This window comes from Myodes glareolus, chromosome 5 (genome assembly GCF_982192425.1).
Source record: "Myodes glareolus chromosome 5, mMyoGla1.1, whole genome shotgun sequence".
Taxonomy (NCBI): Eukaryota; Metazoa; Chordata; class Mammalia; order Rodentia; family Cricetidae; genus Myodes; species Myodes glareolus.
In genome coordinates this window covers 11823433-11848718 of record NC_142030.1, presented here as the reverse complement: position 1 = coordinate 11848718, position 25286 = coordinate 11823433, and the positions used below count along the sequence as shown (strand labels likewise).

At 48.0% G+C, this 25286-nt stretch overlaps 1 protein-coding gene and 1 long non-coding RNA gene across 2 annotated transcripts; one reads left to right on the top strand and one right to left on the bottom strand.

The window, feature by feature from the left end:
* Positions 1 to 15: 15 nt before the first annotated feature.
* Positions 16 to 7751, bottom strand: LOC125403859 (uncharacterized). Its single transcript, XR_007233094.3, has 3 exons — positions 7620 to 7751; positions 3128 to 3385; positions 16 to 385 (listed from the first exon to the last, which is right to left on the bottom strand). It is a non-coding gene; the product is annotated as an uncharacterized LOC125403859 (long non-coding RNA).
* Positions 5576 to 24605, top strand: Hhipl2 (HHIP like 2). The gene is made up of 9 exons (XM_048439516.3): positions 5576 to 6169; positions 10201 to 10853; positions 12498 to 12641; positions 14029 to 14360; positions 15805 to 15931; positions 16194 to 16336; positions 20996 to 21077; positions 22870 to 22952; positions 23981 to 24605. Exons 1-9 carry the CDS (start codon positions 5855 to 5857, stop codon positions 24265 to 24267), a joined length of 2166 nt encoding a protein of 721 aa, XP_048295473.3. The 5' UTR covers positions 5576 to 5854; the 3' UTR covers positions 24268 to 24605.
* Positions 24606 to 25286: the final 681 nt, after the last annotated feature.

Genomic DNA, 25286 nt, shown 5'->3' with positions numbered 1-25286 from the left:
CGTGCTTCAGCAGGATGATTCTTACACTTTATTTTAGCCAGAAAATTGAAAAAGGAATGTTTTTGTTTTTTCCACAGAAAACAAGTGTTTGTTTAGTGGAAGAACATAACTCTAGAATAGTTACATTTGTAGCTGGACTGCCTGTGGTGTCTGTAATAAATAGATTCGAACTGGCCCATGTTCCGCTTACCCCCATGAAGATGGTACTAGAGATGAGACCTGTTGAGGAGGTAGAGAGGCTTAGGAAAGGGCTGCTCCTTTCTCTGTTGGTTTTCAGCAGAGCAGGTGGCCCACGTATCTCTCCTGGGAGGGAACTTGGACTCCGGAGGACTGAAGTGGGTCAGAGTGGTAGAAGAGGCTGAGGGGCACGGTGATCCAGGATATGCTTTGGAAGATTAAAAAAAAGGGAGAGATGATTCCTCTCCCTTTTCTCTTGGGAATGAGAATATAACAGTAGAATCTATCTCGACCGGTAAAATAATGCCCCAGATACAAAGTAAGCCCAGTGGGACAACTTGACCAGAGACTAGAGACCTGTTCCAGGAACATAGGCTGGCTCTGTAGCCTATTGTGCTGCTGATAAATGCTTCTTCAGAATGGCCTTGGCTCTTGTGCGGCTATTGTTGAAGGGACTAGTCTTTGGGTTCCAGGAAGTTCAGTGTTCAGGTGACAAACCACTTTTCCCCATTGGCCTATAGCACTACCAGTCTTAAGTCATGTGCAATAAAACTGGGCAAGTTATGCTTTGTCAATAATTTTTATCCCAGTAGTATTTTGTGCATGGCGGGGGGGGGGGATACTCATCAACAGAGGGCTTCATAATGGACAAATGAAACAAGGGGACATTTCATAGCACCACTTGTAGACCAAGTCGGAGTTAGCACACTAAAGGGACCAGCTTTACTGAGAGGGATGGGCGGCCCGCATGGTAGTTCTGTGTAAGCAGCACACTAGGAATAAATGCCCAGACAAAGCTCTGAGCACAAGCTGAGATTAGCAGGGCGCCACTGCTGGAGCCTTAAGGTTTGTGCATCCCAATGTTTTTTGGGACCGTGAACGGGAGGTAAAGTAGCTGTGCTCCTTGTATTCTATGCAAAGCTTTACACTTTATTTTGTTTTTTAAACAAGGTCTGCATGTGTAGACACAGCTGACCTTAAACTCACATTTCTCTGCTTCAGCTATTACGTGTGTATTCTACAACATAGAGCTTTTCTTTCTAGAATTTTCTTACCATGTTCAGTTAGAGCACTGTGATTTAGCACCTGTGGAAATTATTTTAGGTCCACCGAACCTAAAGCCAGCACTGTGAATAATGACACCAGCCAGGTTTTGCTAGGCATTTTGAAACTCCCATTTCTTCATGCCACCACATTTCTGTGCTATCCCTTCTAAGAAGGTGAAGTTGGAGCTCAGAGATGAAGTACCTCTCCAGGGTTAGGCTCCAACCATATCAGAGAGGTTCTGAAGATAACGTGTAGACCCTACCTCTCTTGCCTCCCAGCCCTATATGAAGCACTGAGCTGGGTAGCTAGGATCAGAAGAGAGATGATTCACAGCCTTAAGGCCATTGACTCAAGCAAACTAGGTCTGTTCTGTCTCCCAGGCTTTTGGGAGATTCCCCTCTGTGCCCTAGGAGCCACCATACTACGTCTTACTAAACTATCACATTTAATTTTGTAGTGCTTGCCTTACCCATTAGTGTGTTATCGAGGCATATACATCTTTATATTCCACCACCTAACAATGTCTGGTTTAGTAAATAATGAAGTAAATAAAAAATGTATGAAAATGACTGAGGGTCTCCACCCCCTGGAACAAGCTTATGCCAAAAATAGGGCCTTGAGAAACTGTTGGGTTAGTGCCTTGCTGTTCAATTGCTGTGAAGAGACATCTTGACCAAGGCAGCTTATTTAAAAAAGTATTTAATTAGGGGTCTCAGAGGTTTAGTTCATAATCATCATGGTAGGGACCATGGTGGCAGACAGTGAGGCGTGACATTGGAGCAGCAGCTGAGTTCTAGTTTTCCTTAGTTATGATAGAAGATAAATTATATATGGAACTTTAGACTCACAAAGAAATATTGTAACTAATTCTTGATACCTATTTTGTTATATGTAATTTTATTATGTTAAAGTTAAGACCTTTTTGTTTAGACAGAAAAGGGGAGATGATGTGAGATTCCCTTCTGTATGCTATGAATGTGTTTTATTACCATTGATTAATAAAGAAGCTGCTTTGGCCTATGGCAGGGCAGAATATTAGTAGGTAGAAAAACTAAAATGAATGCAAGGAGGAGGAAGACAGAGTCAGGGAGATACTTTTGTAGCTGCTGAAGGAGAAAGACGCCAGAACCTTAGCCACAGCCTCGTGGTGATATACAGATTAGTAGAAATGGGTTAATTTAAGATGTAAGAGCTAGCTAGGAATAATGCCTGAGCCATTGACCAAACAGCATTGTAATTAGTAGTTTTTGTGTGATTATTCGGGTCTGGGTGGCCGGGAAATGAATGTGCAGTCTCCATCAACAGCTGAGAGCTTGAATCTCGTCCATAAAAGTGGCAGAGAGCCAGAAACTAAGAGAAACTGGGTCTGATGAAATCTCAAACCCCTAAGTACCATGGAGTCAGACTTGGTGGGTCTTAAGTCGCAGCACATCTAAAACACTTGATGTAATGGTTCGTTCCCTGTGTTCTGTAACAGTGGGTACCGTGAGAATGGTAGCCATTGAGTGGGTGCCATGGGGCCCGGTGTATGGATTTTCTCAGTAAGGGGTAATATTGGATAGTAGCATTTTAAAAAAATGATAGGCTGCTCAATGAGAGTCCCCACAAAAGATATGGAAAGTGTTTCAGATCGTCTTAAGCTTGGAGAACGATGACTCCATGCGAGTTTACTCACGTCTTTCATCATGACTACCCTGAGTTCACAGATAACCTCCCCCATCAGGATGGCTGTGTTCAGTTAGTGTGCCTTGTAGCTAGCTGCCGCTGATACAAGTTTTTTATATAAAGAACAATTAAAAATGATTTCTGAGTCTGGTAAATCATGGAACAAAATCCAAGCTATAATTGAGAATACCAGATTTTATTGCCATTTGGCCCCTGGTGGGAATCTTAGGTGCCTTACCGAACCTCTGTGGCACCGCAGGCTTTGTCTTCATGTGGTAATGGGGTGTATGCCTTCCCACCTCCGGGAATTATTTTGAAGATCAGGAGCTGTGGTGTGAGGACGTGCTCTGTGGGCTGGCGTGTAGGACATGTGCAGGGCTGCTCTCCATCATCAGAAACATCTGTTCACCTGCAGGCTTCGGGGAAGGAGCGTGGCATGAGGGACCGTCAGCCACAGGAAGACCGTGGTTCAGGAGATGACCTCAGCTGGAGACGTCTGTATAAATTAAAGAAGGCCATTATAGTGGGCCTTAATCCAAACTGTAAAAGTACAAGTGGGCACATACATGCACACAGGACAAAGGGCATCTGAACATGAAGGCAGCAGCTGGATTCATTCGCACAGCCGTCGCTACAGAAGATGGCTTGTGAACCACCACAAGCTGGAAGCGATGGCTGGGACTGATTCTCAGTCCTCGAAAGGAACAAGCCCTGCTGACGCCGTGACCTCATGGCCATCAGAACCGAGAGACAGTAGTCTTCTCGTGAGGCCTTTAAGTTTGAGTACCTTATACAGCAGTCCAGGCAAACGAACAATAATTTACAAATGTGTGTTTCAACTGGGTGCTGGCATGATTTCAGCCAGGTCCTATCGTGTAGGTCCAGACAGTTCTCCAGCTGAGTCTGCTTCTAATGGTTTGGCCGTGACGTAATCCCCGAGTTTCCCCAACACACAGTTCTTTTTTTTCCTGTGCTTTATCAAACCCCCCTAAACCCAGATGCTCAGATGTCTGCTGTCACCATTCCTCCCTGTGAGTCCTCCATGGTGCTGTCCTCCCTCTCTATTAATATAATCTGTCTTCCCTTATTGCACACTGTTTTTTCCCTCATCTTAGGGTTCTATGGCTGTGAAGAGACACCATGACCACGGCAACCCTTACAAAGGAAAACATTTAATTGTGGTGGCTTACAGTTCAGAGAGCCAGTCCATTATCATGGCAGCACACGTCAGTGTGCAGGCAGACATGGTGCTGGAGAGGTAGCTGCTGCATATCCATCTGCAGGCAGCAGGAAGTAGGCTGGATACTTGGAGTAGATTCAGCAGAGAAGAGTTCAAATCCCATCTTCCCAGTGACACACTTCCTTCAACAAGGCCACACCAAGGCCATGCCTCCTACTAGTGCCACTCCCTTTGTGGACCATTTTCTCTCAAACCACCAACACTCCTCCCTTCCTCCATCCTCCTATATAGTCCATATTATCCTCAAGCTGGTGATCCTCCTGCCTCAACTTCCCAGGTACTTGTTACAGTATACACTGTCTTATTAGTGTTACTTTGCCTGCATAAGGACACCTTGAATACGGTAATACTTACTTACTGATTTGACACTGAGGATCTGTTGAAAAATGACGTTGCATTATGTAATTTTTTTTCCGAAATGTGACATTAATGTGGAGTTTGTTTCAGGGTGTCCAGTGGCCTGCTGATCTTTCCTTACTAATCTCTGCAAGGACATTTCCTCAAACAGGAAAATCTCCATGTGTGTTTGTGGCCAAAGGAAAAAGAGCAGACGTAAATGTTAATAAACAATCGATAAATTGTCTCCAGGATGGTAGGTGCACACCCACTCACCCGGGCTCAGGTGTTTAAGAGGCCCTGGTGGCTGTGACTTCACTGGCCAATGTGGGGTCAAGGGTTCCTGCTCCCATCCAAGCTTTCCATAGCAATGACAAGGACTGACTGACCTTTGAGTAAACAGCCCTGTGGAAATAGCACAGTCACCGTGAATCACACTCCAGCCTATGCTTTCAGAAACAGGTGAAGCATTTGCCTCAGCGATGGTTTGTCTGCCCAGCATGTGTGAGAGCCTGGGTTTCATCCTCAGCTCTGCCAGCAATCTTCCTGCCTCTGCCTCCTATGTATTAACATGACAGTTGTACACAACGCAGCCTAGATTGTGAGGTGCTAGGAATCAAACCCAGAACCTTATGTATGCTAGGCAAGCACTCTACCAACCAAGCCACGTTCCAGTCTGTGATATTTGTTTCAGCAGAGTGAAGTGACTGAGACACCCTCCCTTTACTGTCTGGGTTTTTCTTGCTGGGCACGCAAGAGTTATGACATTTTCTCCCATCCAAGCCATCTAAGCACACACAAGACAGTCCTCCCCGATGCGTTCCCAGACAGTCCTCCCTGATGCGTTCCCAGACAGTCCTTCCTGATGTGTTCCCAGACCCACACCAGTCGTCTTGTGTCCTTGTACACTGCAGGAACCTGGATGCTTGCCTTGCAGAGTTTGCTGTTGGGACTCTGTAATGTGTGATGTGCTGTTCAGCCTGCAGAGAAACAGTAAACAAGTGGGAATTTCCTGGCCTGCCTCCAACATGGCAGGAATTCTGTGCAGGTTGAGGAATCACGGCACCTCAGTCATTGGCACCATCACACCTTTTGACTGAGCACCCATGGGCCCCAAGCACTTGGCACTAGGACTGAGACTTACTCCAGCTTTGCTTTTAGACGGAACTGACAGGAGTTCAACATTAGTGAGTTGACTTCTCACTAATGTCACTTGGAATGCTTAGTCACCAGTCCGGAGAAAGGACTCCTGAGGAACCACCTCGGTGAACTTGGGGCAGGATGTGAGGGAGAGAAAGAAGGAAGAGAAATTGGGAGCGGGGGAGGGAACTTGGGCAGACTGGTCAGGCCAACCCAGGAAGGCAGCAGCAGAGAATTCCCAGGGCCCAAATGCTGGGAAAACATACGAGCCCACACACTGTTCCTGGTCGTCTGGCCCCATGGCTCTCTCCTGGTATTTTCTACCTGGGCCTCACCTTCTTGGGCTGGGTGGGCCTGCTGCAGGGACACCCCCAGTGCTTGGATTATGGGCCACCCTTCCGTCCTCCTCTCCACCTGGAGTTCTGCTCGGACTATAACTCCTTCGGCTGCTGCGATCAACGCAAGGACCACCGTATTGCTGCCCGGTACTGGGACATCATGAAGTACTTTGACCTGAAGGGCCACGAGTTGTGTGGAGGTTACATTAAAGACATCCTTTGCCAGGTGGGTCTGAGCATAATCCTATGAGGAGGAGAGAGAGAGCCAGTTTGGAAAAAGTGCTTTTTGGCTTTAAAGTGCTGGGCTGAGAGGCAGGTCCTGGTGTAGGATGCTCCTGTCAGGTGCCTCGCTGGAGAGCTGGAGGCAAGGGTGTATGCTGGTTCTTCAGACTCTTCCCTCTGAGGTCTTTTCCCCGGACAGCAGAAGTCTGAAAGGCATTCATGGGGTTCTCAGGGCAGCTGCTCTGTCCTGCCGACAGGAACCAGAGAGCTGGGCACAGCATCCCTGTGGCATTTATGGACCATGCGAGGGAGAGGGTAGTGGCCCCTGCCAGGGTGGGTGTTTTGCAAAGGGAGCCTCTGTTATGGCAGTGGCTGTGGCGGGGATTGGGGTCCTGTCTGCAGAACTCCTGGGCTGCATGGAGAGAGCCTCAAGTTGCTGGGAGGCAGTGACTCAGAGTTTCTCTGCTCCAGGCTCGCCAGCAGCCAAAATCCACACTTGGGAGGCATCACCTGAGGTGAGCTTGAAAACACGAAGGTACAGACTGCACATACCCACGCCAGTCTGTGGGGAGAGGGTGCCAACGGGAGAAGCTGCTTAAGAAAGCAGCACTCTTGTGATGTGACAGAAGTCCAGGCTGACCTTTGACCCGACACCTTCCAGAGTTAGTGCTATTGTGTGGCTGTCCCAGGGCTTCTTTTCCACCATGGTCACTGTTCCCAAGAATACTGGCTTCCCCAGCTCTAGGCATGGGCACAGGCAACCCAGGCAGGCATCACAGTACAGTTTGAGTCCGAGGGCAGCCAGCTTGATGGCATTGCCCTGGGGCTGTGCTCTCATGTCAGGGCACTACCTTAGCTGCTTCCTGGAGATTTGATTCTGAGATGAGCATGCGGGGTGTGCGTGCGTGCGTGCGTGTGTGTGTGTGTGTGTGTGTGTGTGTGCATACGCACGCGCATGTTCTCGTGTGTGGTGTGGTATATGTGTGTGTCTTTACTGAAGCTCAATGTCAGGTGTCTTCCTCTGTCACCCTTCACCTTATGTTTTGGGGCAGGGTCTCTTGTAAAACTGGGACTCCCTCACTCAGGTAGGTGACTGGCCGGTGAGCTCCTGCTGTCCTCTGCCTCTGGTCCAGTGCTGGGGTTGCAGGCACAGTCGCCAGGCTGGGATCCAAACGCAGGTGCTCATGCAAGCAAAGCCCTTCAGTCACCGAGCCGCCTCCTCAGCCCCAGGAGCTGGGCTTGACAAGTAGCATGGAAACTTTATTTCCGAGATGTCCTCTACCAAAAACCTCCCTCCTTCCCGTGTCCTCTCCGATTCAGGAGCCACATTCAGCTGCTTCCTTGTTTCATGGACTTGAAGAATAATATAACCTTATTTGTGTCTATTTGCTATTTCCCCCCACTCTCTGTGGTCTACATCTGAAAGCGATTCTGCAGGTGGTTATGACCCTTACCTTTCTGGAGTCCTGTTGGCTTCGGGTCTCAGGACCTCTTGATTGCATCACACCAGAGTAAAGCACCTGCATCGTGTCTGGCCCCTGTCTGCACTGGCTTTCTGAACTTCAGGAAGTACGAGCTCCATGAGAAGCTGACTGTGTACTTTGCTCACCATTGCTCGTGGGGCCTGCACACAGGAGAGGTGCAAGGGGGCGGTCACACAGCAGAGAATCTTCTGAGTCCGAGTTTCTCCCCCTGACTGGTTTGGTTCCTGAGATGAGTGAAAACAGCCTGACCAGCTCCAAATGGCTGCCTTAGCATGCCGGGGTGACGGTTATGTTTCCGCTGCCAGCTCTGTTCCCCAGTATTTCACATTTCACCCTTATTTTCCCCTTTCTCTCTTTGCTTCAGTCTCCAAGAGTGGGTGGCTGGGAGTGAGCTGATGCTAGAGAGTGGGTCAGTTTGGTTTGTGTAGCTCCTCTGACAAGCAGCCTTGGATGGACCAGACAGTCCAGGGGAGACACTGTAAATCTCTGGGTTTCTTGGTTTCCCTCTGCCTGTTTGCCAAGGGCTTGCTCTACGGTGTCTGATCAGGGGAAATAAGCGAGAACAACAGAACTCTAATAAACATTAAAAGTGCTTCTGCCCCTCTGTAAAGGGACCAATGAGCCCCAACACACAGGTTGCTCGGATTGAAAACTGCCATTGGTCTGGGACGCTTGGCTGACAGGATCACGTTTATCCTGCTGTCCTAAATTCTGTCCTTTAAACCTTATGTCTTAGTTACCTTTCCATTGTTGTGATAATATGCCATGGCCAAGGCAACATATAAAAGAAAGCATTTAATATGGCTTATGGTTTCAGAGGGTTAGAGCCCATGAAGGCAGAGTGAAGGGAACAACAAGAGATCACATCTTGATCCATCTTGCAGAATGAGAGCACTGGAAAGTCCCTGAGAGTTTTGAAACCCCAAAGCCCACTCCCCATGACACACCTCCTCCAAGGCCACAACCCCACTAACTGGGGACCAAATATTCAAATCTATGCACCAATAGGGGCCATTCTCATTCAAACCTCCGCAACTGCCGTTTTTACTTCCCAAGTCTCCCTTGCCTCTGTTTGCCATCATGACAGGGAGCTGATGGTAGTCCCACAGAATTCTGTTGTCTCTGTGATTTCAATCAGCAGATCCTCCTTTGGACATTTAAGCCTTATATGCTTTTGTATAGGGCAGTCTCTGAAAAGCCAGAATTGACAGAGAAACTTCCAGCATAGTTCCCTGCCTATGTCAAACACAAATGTTAAATACATGAAGGAATGACTAAACATCTTAATCTCTGGGCGAGGTCTTTGATTATATAAGTTTGACTTGTTAACTATTTCAAACGCGAAGGAACATGGAATGGGAAATACTAATGCTAGGTGTCTGGGTTTAATAGACATGGATCTTGTGCCCTATTGTTTCACCTTGAGAAAAAGAAGAGTTGAAAAATGTAATCCCATTGTTTTTAAAAAATATTCTTTTGGGGATGGAGAGGTTTTCGCTGAGTGGTTAAGAGCATTTGCCGCTCTTGCGAAAGACTAGCGTTTGGTTCCTGGCACCCATATGGTGGCTCGCAGTCACCTGCATCTCCAGTTTTACGGGGTCTGATGCCCTCTTTGGGCCTCTGCAGATGCCTGCATACACGGTGCACATAAACTCATAAGACATCCACATATGCACATAACTAAAGAGCTTTAAAGCTATTCATCCATCTAATATAATTTTTGTTTGTTTGCTTCATTTGGTTAGTTTTTTCAAGACAAGGTTTCTCAGTAGCTATGGAGTCAGTCCTGAAATTTGCTCTGTAGACCAGGCTGGCCTCGAACTCACAGAGATTCATCGGTCTCTCCCTCCTGAGTGTTGGGATTAAAGGCGTGTGCCACCACCACCCGGCTAATATAATCTTAAGAGTCAAGAACTAAGCTATTGAGAGCTATGGTGACCTGTGCAAGATCTAACTAGCAGCCTGTCACGGAATGGGGAGGGATTCATGGGATCCCACCCCCTGAGGATTTATGTCCTAGGATATCTAGTTAATGGTTGGTCAGAGAGGGAGAGATGTTTTCTTCAGTGGTATAACCACAGATAAGCTGCCTTGCTATTGTAAACAAACTGTCTCACCCATTGTCCTGTAAACAGACTTAACAAAACTCATCACACACACACACACGCACACACACACACACACAAAGTAGATGGGGTGCTATTTGAAAAGAAGGAGATCAGCGAGAATGGGAAGGAGACAGAAAAGGTAATGTTATGAATTATAAATGTGACATAAAAATGTCATGATGAAACCCATTATTATATAAAATTGAATATATGCTAATAAATATTTTGGAAAAGAACTAAGCTGCTGAAATGCTAGGTACAGTGTCGTGAATATATGAGGGTTTTTTCTCCAGGTGCATCAACTCTGTCAGAAAACTGGGTCCTAGAGAAATGATTAACAGCAATTTGTAGACAAATCTCAAGAATCCAGATTCTCTACTGGATCATTGCTCCTGTTTTTCTGCTTGCTCGAACTGAGATCAAGCTTCTGGTTCCTCTTCCAGGAGTGCTCTCCTTATGCGGCCCACCTCTACGATGCCGAGAACCCTCAGACGCCCCTCCGGAACCTTCCTGGCCTCTGCTCTGACTACTGCTCCGCCTTCCATCACAACTGCCACTCTGCCATCTCTCTGCTAACCAATGACCGCAGCCTCCAGGAGTCCCATGGAAAGGATGGCGCCCGCTTCTGCCACCTCCTCAACCTTCCTGACGAGGACTACTGCTTCCCCAATGTCCTGAGGAACAGTCAACTCAACCGCAACCTGGGCATGGTAGCTGAGGACCACCAGGGCTGCCTGCAGCTCTGCCTGGCCGAGGTAGCCAATGGGCTGAGGAACCCCGTGGCCATGGTCCATGCTGGGGATGGCACCCATCGCTTCTTTGTTGCTGAGCAGGTAGGCGTGGTGTGGGTCTACCTCCCTGATGGCAGTCGCCTGGAGCAACCCTTCCTGGACCTCAAGAGCATGGTGTTGACCACACCGTGGATTGGGGATGAGAGAGGATTCTTGGGGCTGGCTTTTCATCCCAAATTCCGCCGCAACCGCAAGTTGTACATTTATTATTCAAGCCTGGGCAAGAGGAAGGTGGAGAAAATCCGGATAAGTGAGATGAAGGTTTCTCTGTCTGACCCTAACAAAGTGGACCCCAAATCAGAGAGGTGAGACAATCTCATGAGAACCTGAAAGTGTGCTTCCAAATGATGCCCACCCACTCTCGGGGTGACAATGAAGGAATGGACCTGGGTTTTGATCACTAGCCTGAAATGTTAAGAAAACAGGCCGGACAGACGGCTCAGGGGCTAAGAGCAGTTGTTGCTCTTGCAGAGGACTTGAGTTCAGTTCCCAACACCCACACAGCAGCTCACAACCATCTGTAATTCTAGTTCTAGGGGTTACGATCTCCCCCTCCTGGCATCTGCTGGTACTGCATACAGGTGGCACAGAAAAGAAAACATACTTGCAAGGAAAGATTAATACACTTAAGAAATGTTGAGCAAAGAGTCAGTACTGATGGATGTGGACAACCTGGGTAAGTCTAGAGAGAAGCGTCCTTATGGGGTATAACCCTTGCCTGACCTGCCCTCGTTAGAGTCATGCTTGCTTGTGCTTCCTAAGGAGAAGCCAGGAATGGCAGCCAAAGGGAATTTTAAGGTGATTATAGATCATATATTAAACACAACAGTAGCCTCTAACTATTTGTGTGACCACTAGAAATCAAACCCTTTACCTTTAGTGTGGGATTTCTCACTTGCCTGGAAGCTATGGCCCAAGGCCATAAAGCTTTTCGTGCATGGGTAAATGATGCTGTAGTTTCATTCTGTGGCTGTGACGGGTCCCTTGAGCAACAAGTTAGAGGAGGGAAGGATTTATATGACTTACGCATCCAGACCACAGTCCCTCTCTGAAGAGGGGCAGGGCAGGACCTCAGGCAATAGCTTGAAGGTAGACCGGCTTGCTTTTCATGCAGCTTTACCTCCAACTGAGGAACTCATTCCACAGTCAATAAGTACTGCAGGAGCAATAGAGGATGCTGCTTGGTAGCTGGCTTATTCTCAGCAAGCTTCCTTACGCAGCCCAGGACCACCTGTCTAAGGATACCCACAGTGGGCTGTGTTCTCCCACGTCCATTAACAATCTAGAAAGTCTCCTATAGACATGCCCAGAAGGCAGTCCAAGGAGACAGTCACTCAACTGCGACTCTCCACACAGATGACTCTGTCATACTTTCCTGCTCACCAAGACAGATGAGACACTAGTTCTAGCTGGCTCCAAGGTCGTCTTTGTCTCTCCATCACTCCGTCTTCTCCCTTTCTTTCTCCTTCCTGCCTTGGCTCTTTTCCCATTATAGACAGACTAAAGGACTGGAAAGGACAGAATGACCTGCCACATTTGCCTTTCTAAGGAAGGAATGGGAAGTTCTGGTGGAGTAGCGTGAGTAAGGCAAACCCTGCAGAGGACTGGCTGTCACCCTGGCTGTGTCTCAGCTCGCGAGGTCACGGTCTGAGAGAAGAGAGAGTCACAAAGCTCTGGGGATGCAGGCTGCTTGCCTGACTTGTGCAAAGGTACTAGGCTCAATCTCTAGTAATGGAAAAAAAATAAAAGATTCACAAAGGAATTATACCAGGAAACATGGGGACCCTTATGGCCCCAATTCACCTCCTTTGTGGGCCTTGGAGACTGAAACCAGGTTCAGCTAACTTTTGCAGATCTTGATGGCTTGGGCCAAACAACTTCTGGTGTCTTGAGAACATGGGGCTTCAGCCTTGCCAACACCTAATGTATAGTTTCTTTTTCTCTTCCAGGGTCATCTTGGAGATAGATGAGCCAGCCTCAAACCACAATGGCGGACAGCTTCTTTTTGGCCTGGATGGCCATCTGTACATATTCACTGGGGATGGAGGGCAGGCTGGGGATCCCTTTGGCAAGTTTGGAAATGCTCAGAACAAGTAAGCAGGATGGAGGCTGTGGCTGTTGCTCCTTTTGAGAGTACCTCTGGGACAGTGTTCTTTCTGCCAGAGTCTAACTCAGATCTAATCCCTTCCTCTGGAGCCAGTGAGAAGGGCCTTTGGCTGTCTGTCTTATAAATAGTACAGAATACTTTTCTAGCTAATATTATAAATACTTAATGCAGCCATGTGCGGTGGCCCACACCTTTAATCCTAGCACCTGGGAGGCAGAGGCAGGTGGATCTCTGAGTGTGAGACCAGCCTGGTCTATAGTGAGTTCTAGGACAGTCAGAGCTACAGAGTGAGAGATCCTGTCTCAGTAGATAGATAAATAGATAAATACTTAATATAACTACCACAGTGCTGTGTAGAAAAGAATTTAAAAATTAAATGATAGCAGGATGCTCTATGACAACCGCCATTTAATTCAACTTAACAGTAGTATTGGACAGTGTGTCTCCAGCTCTGTCCTAGGCCCTGAGATACACGGAAAGCCAGCTGATAAGGGAGTTGATATATACTGAGCGCCCAGTATGTTGCCAGAGACTGCTTCAGTTGTATTGTCTATTATTCTTGAGAGAACTTGACATGCTTCAAGGGCAAGAGAAATTCCATCCATTTTAGTTGTTCTGACCTCAGTACCAGACCTCATGTAAGTATGGATGAAAGACCGGCCCATGTGAAGTATAGGGATCATGGTTTGCATTTTACAGCCATGCAAAAGGAGCTCAGTAGGTGAATGACAGACCCTGAGACTGGGGCACTGGAATCAGAGCCACCCACGCCAGTCTGCCCTCTGCACTCAGGAAGCGCTTGCTGCCACTATTTATAGGAGTAAAATATTAATCACACTAAGCTGGTGTCTGCCGAGTGCTGTCCATCAGGGATTTGACCAAGAACCATGTGCGTAATAGTTCATAAAATATATGGTTACAGCAGCAATGCCGCACAGTGTTACTTGCCTACAGCAGTCAAACTCATTCGAAGATCCTCTAAAAAAAAAATCTTTTTTCCTCAGCACACTGCTATCTGGGGAAAAATAAAACCATTACTTATTTTCAAATTGATAGTATTTGACTAAATTGGAGAGCACCCATCATTAAGATAGAAAACAAATCTGAAGTACTGAGGGTTATGTGGTGCAGGATCCTGTCACATTATTTAGTAGATCTCCTTGAGCCGGAGATGTGGAACTCTTAAGCATCTTGTATAGATTTAAAAGAACCAAGTAGGCCACTTTCCCCTGGATTTCTCTGCTGGCATCAGCTCTCAGCGTGATCTACATCCCCCCCCCCCCCGCCGTGTCCGCATCCCCACAAACCACCCCCTATCTCTCTTCTGGTCCTTGCTCACCTGGGCCTCTTTTTCGGCTTTTTGTGTCTTTCAGAAGCTCTCTGCTGGGGAAAGTGTTGAGGATTGATGTGAATGGGGCAGGCAAGGATGGCCGGCGGTATCGAGTGCCCCTGGACAATCCCTTTGTTTCTGAGCCAGGGGCCCACCCTGCCGTCTACGCCTATGGGGTCAGAAACATGTGGCGCTGTGCTGTGGACCGAGGGGACCCCGTCACCCGCCAGGGCCGGGGTCGGATATTCTGTGGGGATGTGGGCCAGAACAAGTTTGAAGAAGTTGACCTCATTGTCAAAGGCGGCAACTATGGCTGGAGGGCAAGGGAAGGATTCGAGTGTTATGATAAGAGCCTTTGTCATAATGCTTCCTTGGGTAAGTAAGATGCTGTCTAGGCTTCCGGAATGAGTTGACTAGGTTGCCAGTGGAGACAGCGGTACACAACCTGAGTATCCTGAAGGCTATCTCTATGGCAACTTATTGTTGGGTTGTGGGGTGCTACCTCTGCTGCCCCAGACAGTGGCACCAGACACACTTTTGGCCATGCTTGTTTGAAAGTTGATCCCTGCTGGGTGTAGTACTTGCCTAGAATTCCAGTGCAAGAGGCAGAGGCTGGAAGACTGTGATTTCAGAGCCAACTTCGGTTACACAGGGAGTTCAAGGCCAGCTGGACACCCTGCAGGGGGCGGGGAGTAGCTCCCTAATATTGGCGGATCAGTTATTTTCCTACCGTTCCAACTCTCTGTGGCTGCCTTTGATTTACTACTGTGAGGCTTGTTTTATTTCTGCTTCTTGAGATAGGGTCTGATTAAGCCTGGCCTGACCCTGACCTTAAATCCATGATCCTCCAGCCACAGCCTCCTGAGTACGACACGAAACCCTTCTCTCTGTGGCAACATCCTCTGCTCAGATCACTGGCACACAGGTTCTGATTTACAATGGAATGTTGGCCAACTCTGGCTAAGCCAGTTGATATTGATTTGGGGCCAGTGAGACAGCTCAGTAGATAAAGGTGCTTGTTGCCAAACTTGATGACCTGAGTTGATCCTGGGACCCAAGTGAGGGAAAACTTGAATCAGCTCCTGAAAGCTGCCCTCATTATGCTCATATGCATAAATGTAAAACTCCTTTTAAAAGATCGATTCAGCTGGTGTATGCCAGGCATAGCGCGTTTACATTTTGGGTGAGCTGGGGTACAGGAACTAACTGTGCTTTAAAGAAGTCCCTTGTGTGGCTTTTAGGCATACTCTTTTAAGAACCATTGGTACAGCAAACTTGATGGCTGCATAAACCTTAAACACAGTCTCCCATTTGGGACGGTCCAATACTAAAATGGTATTCCTCATACACAGGGAAGAGAGCAGCCCCTCAAAATCAACAGTCAAGGGGTGTTTGGAAGCTTCCCTTGCTTCCAAGCTGAAAACTGACTAGCACCTCTTCTTCCTCCTCTTCCTTTTCCTTTCCTTCCTCCTTTCCCTTTTCCTTCTATGTTTGAGGTAGGGTCTCACATAACCCAGCCTGACTTTATGCTTATTGACCCTTCTGCCTCCACCCATGTCTGCAGACTTCCCATATGCTAACACCTGAGTATTTTCCATGAGTCTAGGAGGGGAACCAGGGAGGGGATTTAATGGGTAGCTTGCATCTGTGATTGGTCTGTTGAGAAAAACCAAACACAACCTATAAACAATTGAGTCAGTTGTCTGACTTACTGATGGCCAAAAGCTAAATCAGACAACTGAATTCAGAAGTTCACGTTTGATTCCTTAGACCTCTCCACCCAGGCAGAATCCCTGTTCTTTTTTCTCGGTCCTGACAGATGACATTTTGCCCATCTATGCTTATGGCCATGAAGTAGGCAAGTCGGTCACGGGAGGGTATGTCTACCGTGGGTGTGAATCTCCCAATCTTAACGGCCTCTACATCTTCGGGGACTTCATGAGCGGGTAAGGAAGTATTTATTTATCATTTTATTTATTTGTTTGCTTTTTGAGATAGGGTTCTTCTATTTCTGGTTAACTTACGCTCACTATGGAGAACAGAACGGTCTCAAACTCATGGTGATCCTCCTGCCTCTTAGAGGTGTGCTTTATCATGCTCAGTTAAGACCCAGGGCTAATATTTAAGGATCCTCAATTCTTGGTGGGAAAATAATCTCTTAAGTGGACATACGGATTCCTACAACATAAGGTTTTATTTTTCATCTAGTCGGCTTATGGCTTTGCAGGAAGATAGGAAAATGAAGAAATGGAGGAAGCAAGACATCTGCCTGGGCAACTCGTCCTGTGCCTTCCCGGGGCTGATCAGCACCTACAGCCAGTTCATCATCTCCTTTGCGGAAGACGAAGCGGGTAACCTGTTGGAGTCCTGTTGGGTTGTTCTTCCGTAACCACAGGCTCTGGCTGCTCGTCTGTTGTCGTTTGAACAGTCGCTTCTCTCACGGCAGCCCGTGAGCCGAGTCTCATAACACACTGGGTAATTAGTAACCTCGGTGCTCAGGTGACGCGGCCATTATCTCCGGTGTCACAGGGGGAGGAAACAGGTGGCTGTTGATTGTCCCACGTGCCACCCTGTTGACGTGGAAGAGCTCACCTCCTCGTGAGGGGCACTGTGCTCTCATCTCTGGCTTTGGAGAGGCTCACACACTCCCCTTCTGCTGGCTTTATTTTAAAACAATGTATGATGACGTGGGCAAGGCCCCAGTGGGTCAGACTAAACGCGCAGCCCATTCTTATCCCCTTGGGTGGATGTGTGACCATTGATTGGGTTAGGGTTTTCCTGACCTTGCCTAGGGTTAGTAGGAAAGAGATCTGGGTTTACACCCAGGTGTATGGGGGGGTAGGCAGCAAGGTTAGTTGACAGAAGAGGCCAGGCACATGCTAAGAACGTCATTGATCATTGAAGCCAAGGTATGTACTCATGTCTGAGGAACGTGTGTACTCTTAAAAATATAGAGTCAGAGAACTCATTTTTAATTTCAGCATTCCATTAGTTAATGTTTCAATTTGAAAGGCTAAAATTTAGTATTTTAAAGAAATTACATTTTGTATACCTAAATACACACAGGATATTTTGTCTAACTGTGTATAAGGGCACAAAGGTGATAAAACGGTGCCGTAGGCTGTGGATGGAGTTTGTTGCTAGAGTTCCTGAGGCTCTGGGTGCATGCCTGTAATACTAATATTTAGGAATGGAGGCAGGAGAATTAAAAATTCAAGATCGTCCTTGGCTACAGGGCAAGTCTGAGACTAATCTGGATGTATGAGACCTTGTCTCACAGTACACACACACACACACACACACACACACACACACACGGGGGGGAGGGACAAACATAAAGACAGAGACAGACACAGAAACAGAGAGACACAGAGACAGACGAAGATGAAGAGACAAAGAGACAGAGACAGAGAGCACAGATATCAAAGCTGAGTGTCTGTGAGTTATAGATACCTGAGATTCTTCATAGGTGTGAAGCCAGGGCTGCAAGTCTCTGAGGTTAGCTTCCTTCCATTTGGGGCCTCAGGGTGACTGCACAGGAACCTAACTTGAGTAAGTAATAAGGAAATCCAGGCACCCCTCTTGCTTTCCTTTCACCTAGCTGCTAGATAGATACTTTGAGAGGAACATTCTATATCAGCAGAGGGTATTTTGGGAGATTCAAAAATTTAAATAGAGGAAGTCTATGTAAGTTGCAAACTGGGAATCCAAATACATAAAGTAGAGACTCCAGAGGCTGGCAGGAGTCTGCTCAGTGAAGAGAGGACGGATCGGTGCAAGCCATCCACCCTGGTGGGGCATCTCTGCTGGATTCCCCCCAAAAGGTAGATAAACCCCGAACCCCAGAGGCTGGCCTGCCTAGAGGTGCGCATCTTCTGAGGCTGGCTTCTCCGAAACAGGGCAGAACCCTGACTTCGGTGCTTTGCTGTGCAGAGCCTGTGGGCATCTGTCACAAGGAGAAAACAGTCAGGACTCCTGGCAAACAAACAAAACTAGTGTCCCCGACTGAATTCTGGGAAGTGGGACTTGGCCAAGGCTTTGTCCCAGGTCAGCCTTGAGGCCTGAGAAGCTGCCCCCAGGTGAGCTCCTGTCTCTAGTGCCTTCACCACGCAGGCTCCACTTCATGTCCTTTGTGTATTCCTTCCCACTGAGGCTCTCCCAGATGAGAAGGTCGTTGTCCCCTGCACCAGTTGTTGCTTTAGCTGAGCGGTTTTTCAGTGGCCCCAGCCTTCTGTCTCCTCTCTTGCCACAGTTTACCCACGGAGCCCTTAGACTTGAAGTGAGGCTGAGTGAATGCCTGGCCCCAAGCTATTCGTGGGCCTGTTTGTAAGCTGATCTAAGGAAGGATGCTGGCAGCAAGTCCCACTGTGTTACAGCTATCTCTCTGCCTAAAACAGATATTAAGGGACTGGCAAGGTAGGTCAGCTGGTTGAGGTGCCACTGGACCTGACGACCTGAGTTTGATCCCAGGGAGAGAACTACTGATTCCTGAAAATTGTCCTCCTACTACCACATACTTATGGTGGTACACATGCCCCTCACATACACAAAATTAACAAATAGAATGTAAAATAGTTGTAAAAAATGTTAGCTCGATACCACAGATAAAATTTACCTTTTGTAATTCCCTTTCTAGAGATAGAACTGGAAGTCTATGGCATGTTCAGAACATATACATTATACAGGCCGGTAGTCATGGAAAATGGACACGCAGGGAGACAGCCCTGCCCCCAACTGTGGAGTTTCTGTATGGTTTGAAGAGTTCCTGCCAGACAGTGGCCTGCATTCACACAGACTGTTGGAAGACAGCTCATTTCTCTGACAATGTCTGATGGTGTTGGCGTTTTCAGTCAGATAGTACAAATTGAATCCAGAGTAGGATGTGTCCCGACTCCTTGGACCCCTTCTTAGAACAACTACAAACTTTGTTATCAGTAAGTGAAGTCATAGTGTCTTCAACACTTGCCATCCTGGGTAACAGACTTGGCAGACACTAAGAGCCTCACACTGCAGAGAAACACACGGTCACTGTTCTTCACTGATCTGAGGACGAAAGCTGTTAAATACAGCTGTGGAACTGTCACATTTGCAACTTCCTGATTGTCTTCCACAAAGGTGACAAAAAGTCACATGAGCCGTGTAAGTGAATTTGATACACTGCGCCCTGTGTCATGTTGGCAGAGCGGCCGAGGCTCGTGCGCCAGAGATAAGAAAGAAGAGAGGGCCGGGGATCTGACTTGGTTGTTGGGTGCCTGCAGGCAAGCACGAAGACCTGAGTTCAGTTCCCTAGCACCCAGGTAAAACCCAGGTGAGGCAGTGTGCAGCTGTAATCTCGGTGCTGGAGAGGCAGAGGCAGGCGGACCCAGGAGCGCAGCGGCCTAACCAGCCTAGTCAAATCCTGAGGTCCTGATTCCGTAAGAGACCCTGCCTGAGAAAAGAAGCTGGGGAGCAGTCAGGGAAGACACTCAAGTGAAGCTGCAGGGCGATTGGTAAAGAAAAGTCCCCAGACTATCTTGATACAAAATATATAGCTTTAATAAACAGAAGTAAGACTTACAACAGCTTACATCAGAATCCAACCGATCCGTCCGGACATAGGAGCCAGGCGAAAAGAGGGCTAGCGGAGGAGGCGTTTGCAAGGTTTATAGGCAGGCTTTTGCCTGAGGGCGGCACGCCTTGAAAACAGAATATGATTGGCTGAACTCCCCTATCACTCAAGGCCAACCTCTGGCTTCTCCTTGCTGTTGCATACATGTGTACGTCACACATGTGAACATACACATATCCTCCCTGCCCTCCTTCACACAAAGCACTAGTCCCTGGTTGTCCCTCTATGCTTCTCTGAGGCACTGTAGCTCTGTCTTCTTGATGAATGACTAGCTGGGTCTGTGTGTCGGTTGGGAGGCCACCCGGGGTAGCACAGTTCAGAACTGGTGTTATGATAAGTTATGTCTAGAATTACCAATGGGACACTGGAGCCGAGGCCCATCCTCAGACACAGCCGTGCTCCTCACGGGCAGGTGCCAAGCCAGGTGAAATCAGTCAAGAATGAAGATATTCCCTGAAATGCAAGTAGGAAGGACTGGGAGGAAGCGGGGCTCTTTCTAGAAGTAACACTGGAGCATATGGCTGGGGATGTTTGGGATGGGGGTGTGTGGAGAAGACCAAGGGGAAAGGTTGGAAGGGTGGGTGGGGTAGTCACAAAGAAATAAACAGCCAAATGACTGAGAAAGAGAATGTCAGAGCTAGGCTGACAGAACACAGGGGTGAAGGGGCAGAGTAAAGTGACCGACAGATGGCCCCAGCCTGCACCCAAACATCACCTGTGTGGAATGGCTGGAGAAGGGGATGGAGCTTCACTGAGGTGATGTTTCCGGGAGTAAAGAAGGGATAGAGAAAAAAGCCTGGTGGATCCAACACACACACATGGAGTGGCCTCCACTGGGCATTGCTCTGAGATAGTCTTTGGGGGTTCAGAGATGAACTTTTGATGTGGGAAGTCCTTCTGCATATATGCTGCTTTTATTGGTTAATGAATAAAGAAACTTCTTGGGCCTATGACAGGACAGAATAGAGATAGGCAGGAAAACTAACCTGAATGCTGGGAGAAAGAAGGTGGAGTTAGAGAGACACCATGGAGTCTCTGTAGGAGACAGACACACTAGAACCTTGCTGGTAAACCACAAGCCTCGTGGTAAAACATAAAATAACAGAAACAGGTTAATTTAAGATGTAAGAGCTAGCTAGAAATACACTTAAGCTATTGGTCAAACAGTATTGCAATTGGTATAGTTTCTGTGTGATTATTTTGGGTCTGGGCGGCTGGGAATGAACAAGCAGCCTCCATCTACAAACTTCCCCAAGAACCCTGCAGCCCCATGAGAGGCTGACTGGCAGGAGTCCAGAGCTCATCAATGGTGCTCACAGATTTTAGCACTATATCTGCCTTAGGTTGTTTTCTGTGTGTCCAGACGGTATGGTGTTCTTGTTGCTGACTCCTGTTTTCTTAGGGGAGCTGTATTTCCTGGCCACTTCCTACCCAAGCGCCTATGCACCGCATGGATCTATTTACAAATTTGTCGACCCCTCGAGGTGAGAGTTGGTGTCATTTTCTTCTCAGGAATTAGCTCATAGCTAGGTGTATGGATTGGTACTCCCCGTGAGGCTTGTTTCCCAACCTGAGGTGGCATTCAGTGGAGAGTTGACAAATAGGTCTAGTCATTGCCCAGGGTCGAGCATAGCCTAATTTAACAACCGGACTCTCCATCTGTGTAATCTCAGAAGTTCCTGGGAGAGGTTCAGTTGGTCCTCATGGCGGTGCCTTAGATGCCCTGCTCAGAGTAGCGTGTGGATTGGCACAAGGTGAACTCAGTCAGGGCAGCCTCCACTGTGGTCTGTTTCTATGCACAGCTCCTGTTCCAGGCCTAAGCAGCCCAGCCTTCTGAGTGCTCTGGGAGGGTAATGATGCCCAGACAGAGTGAACCTAGCTTTCCCTCCTTTGACACTTTGATGATTAAGTTTGCTGAGGAGATAATTGTCTTTCCCAAGAGCAGATGTGAAGAACCAGACAGAAGGCAGGTGTAAACTTCTGTTGCTCTTATTGAGAGGGGAGTCTCATTTTATTGTCTAGGTTGGCCTGGTACTCATTATGCAGTCTTGAACTCAAAGCAATCCTCCTGCCTCAGCCCCCTGAGTGCTTGGATTGTAGGTGTGAGCCACAAAGACTGGCTGTTTTCACCTCTTTTCATGACGGCATTTATTATCCATGCACCGGGGAGACTACAGCAAGTATTATGCACACACATGTTGACCGGATGCCAAGAAGACAGGAGAGCAAGCCAGTTGAGTCAGCGCACTGGCCTACATGGAGTGAGGGTGACATAGGAGGAGGACTGGAGCAAAGTGAAGGCAGAGAGGGCTGGCTGGGATGTTCCCGCTCAGTGCCCAAAGCCTGTTTGCTTCAGGAGTTGCACACGTGCAATTTAAGAATGAGCATGATGGTAGCTGGAGAGGTGGGCCATCCTTAGGGTCTGTGCCAGGACCCTTTGAAGGGATTTTCCTTAAAGTGATTCACCATTGCCATTGTAACAGCTATTACCACCACCACCACCACCACCATCATCACCACCATCACCCTCATCATCACCACCATCACCATCATCACCACTATCACCATCACCAACATCACCACCACCATTACCATCACCACCATCATCACCATCACCATCATCACCACCATCACCATCATCATCACCATCATCATTATCACCAACATCACCACCACCATTACCATCACCAACATCACCACCACCATCACCACTGTGATCACCATCACCATCATCACTATCGTCATCACCATCATCATTATCACCATCACCATCATCATCACTATCATCTATTGAGCACTTATTATGTTCTGGACCTTGTCCAAGTGTTTTTTTTTTTTAACTCCATTCTTCATCAATCACTTATGGTGTGCCAGGCACACAGCTCTCACACTTCACTATCTCCCTGTGAGCCACTGGAAACCCTCCTCCTCTTCCTTCTCCTCCTCCTCCTCCTCCTTCTTTCTTCTTCCTGTTATTGCTATTATTGCATTTCATAGACACATACGTTGGGACGTTGAAAGGTGTCCTGGTCTGCTCTGATGTGGACCCAGCAGTGCCTGTCACCATATTGTCCTCCCCTATCACTGCCTCCTGAAGGCCCCAGTACCTTTTTTCCTCCGCATCTAGCTCTGGGCACACTCCTCTTGCATCCACCCAGCCCCATGGGCAAGAAAGGGTCGCCCCAGTTCTAGTGAATGTGCACCCTGTGGTGATCTTGATGTCCTAATTGGGTCGTCACAGTCTTGGGTCATCACCCTTTCTGCCCGTGTTTCTAGGCGAGCCCCACCAGGCAAGTGCAAATACAAGCCAGTGCCCGTGAAAACCAAGACGAAGAAGATCCGGTTCCGGCCGCTCGCCAGTGAGTCCCCTTCTGAGTTTTGGTTTTAGTCATTGGTGCAGCCACATCCTTAACAAATCCCCAGGGTGTGTGTGGGGTCATACCTCCATTGTTTTCTATTGGTGATCTTTATTTGTTTTATTTTCTGTGTGTGGATGTTTTGCCTGCATCATAGATGTGCACTGGGCATGTGGGAGTCTTCAGAGCCTAGCAAGAGGCTATGGATCCCCTGGAACTCCAGTTGGTTGTGAGTCGTTGTGTGGATGCTGGGAACTGAATCTGGGTCTTTGACAAGAGCAGCAAGTGCTCTTAATGGCTGAGCCATCTTGGGCTCCAATGGTCACAGTTTCTCTCTTAAGAGTTATGAGGATTAATAAGTTGTAGCTATGTATATGCATCTCTCCTGCCAACCAGAATTAATGGGAGAGATACCTACTTCTACTGTGATCTGTTGTTCTCTGGTTATTCATTCATTCATGTAATTATTTATGTATTCATTCAATTGACAATATTTAGTAGTACTTTCTTTGCGGCAGGTTCGGGGCTATGCCTGGGGATATAGCAAAGGATGTTCAATATCTCTGATCGCTACAAATTCCAAGTCAAATGGTAGGAGGACATGGAGAGCTAAATATATCATGAGGATCTGGGACAGAAGGATGTGCAGGGCACTGTGAGAGAGCCTGAAGTGAGGAATTCTTCATGGTAAAATGGAGAGTCATGGAAGACTTGCAAGAGGAAGGATGTCACCTTAGGCAGACATCCCCATCTCTGGAGTGACCCCAGTCCGCAAAGGAAGGCATTTACTGCAAGACCAGAGAAGTTTAGTAAAACAATATCAATGCAAAGAATTAATATTATGCCAAGCTGGGTGCAGTGGCACTTACAGGACCAGTTCCTCAGGAGGCTGAGACAGGAGGATTGCTTGAGCCTGAGAGTTGGAGGCCAACCTAGAGAACTCAGGAAGAGCCTGTGAGGTCCCTTAGTGTTTCTTTGACAGCCACTCCCCAGGTTGCAGCTTTCTCACTGAATGAATGCTTACCTTCCAGCCACGGTTTTGGACTTGCTGAAGGAGGAGTCACAGAAAGCAGCTCGAAGATCATCCAGTGCAACTGTAGCTTCTGACTCAGACCGGGCAGCATCTCAGAAGGGCTCCCGCAGGAAGCCAACTTCTCCCACAAACAGAAAGAAAACACCAAGAGGGCCTGGTACCAAGAAGAGAGGCAGACTGTGGTCCCCAGGTCCTCAGGGCAAGAGGGGGCAGAATCTCAACACCGGCAGGACTGGGACAAGGCAGGTGGCACAGCCCAAGTCTCCAGGCAGAAGCCGACAGTGACCTCTTGGGCAAGTTGGCTGATGAGACCAGAGATAGGAGAAGGCCTCACAAAGTGAGATTTGCTGCTGGCTGCTGGGGGTGGGTCTCAGACAGTCAGGAAACCTGGGTGGAGGTGGGCGGGCAGAGCTTGACTCCAGCGTGTGTGGTCTTTCTCTCCTGGGAAATCTTGCTGACTACTGAACACAGGAGCTTGGTCTGTGGGCACCTTTTCTGTGGGGAGACCACAGCCCACATGACCCCACACCTGGCTTACGGTGTGCTCTTGTGTGCGTACCTGCCTGGAATCCCATCCAACATCCCTGCTCCCTGAGTAATAAATCAACTTTGGCTTACCCTGATGCATCCTTTGATCTCAGTGTTTGGTAGTGGGGAATCTAGCTTGTTTCAGTCAGCTTGCTTTAGCAGCCCCCTCCACACTCCCGTGGCCTGTAAGTGACTGGCTCCTAAGTAAGCCCTGTGGGAGACAGGTGGCCACTTTCTTTCCCCCAGACAGAAGCCCACGCACTGAAGACAAGCAGGCTCAGCTCTGATCCTCCAGCTCCCGGTGTCTGGGCTCAGGCAATGGCTAGTAAACACAACTACACTCCAGTTGGGGTCCTCTGATTTGCTGACTCTGTATGCTTTGGCTTGAAATCTCCTGACCCCACTTCTTAGCCTTGTTGTACAACTCTGTGGAAGATAGGAAGGTGTTTTTATTTATTTATTTATTTTTTATTTTTGCTGAACGGCAGTGAGGAAACGGCACAGTTAGCCAATTGTCCATATCAAAACAGTACGCCTCCCTCTGTGAGGGCCTCAGTGGAGGACTGTGGTTTCTGAACCACAGGAGGAATTATGAACTAGCGTGTGTGTGTGTGTGGGGGGGGGCGCTGGAGAGATGGCTCAGAAATAGCACTGGCGACTCTTCCAGAGGACGTGAGTTCAGTTCCCAGCAATCACACAACAGCTCACAGCCACCTCTAAATCCAGTTCCAGGGGCTCCAATGTCCTCTTTTGGCTGCTACAGGCACCAGGTACAC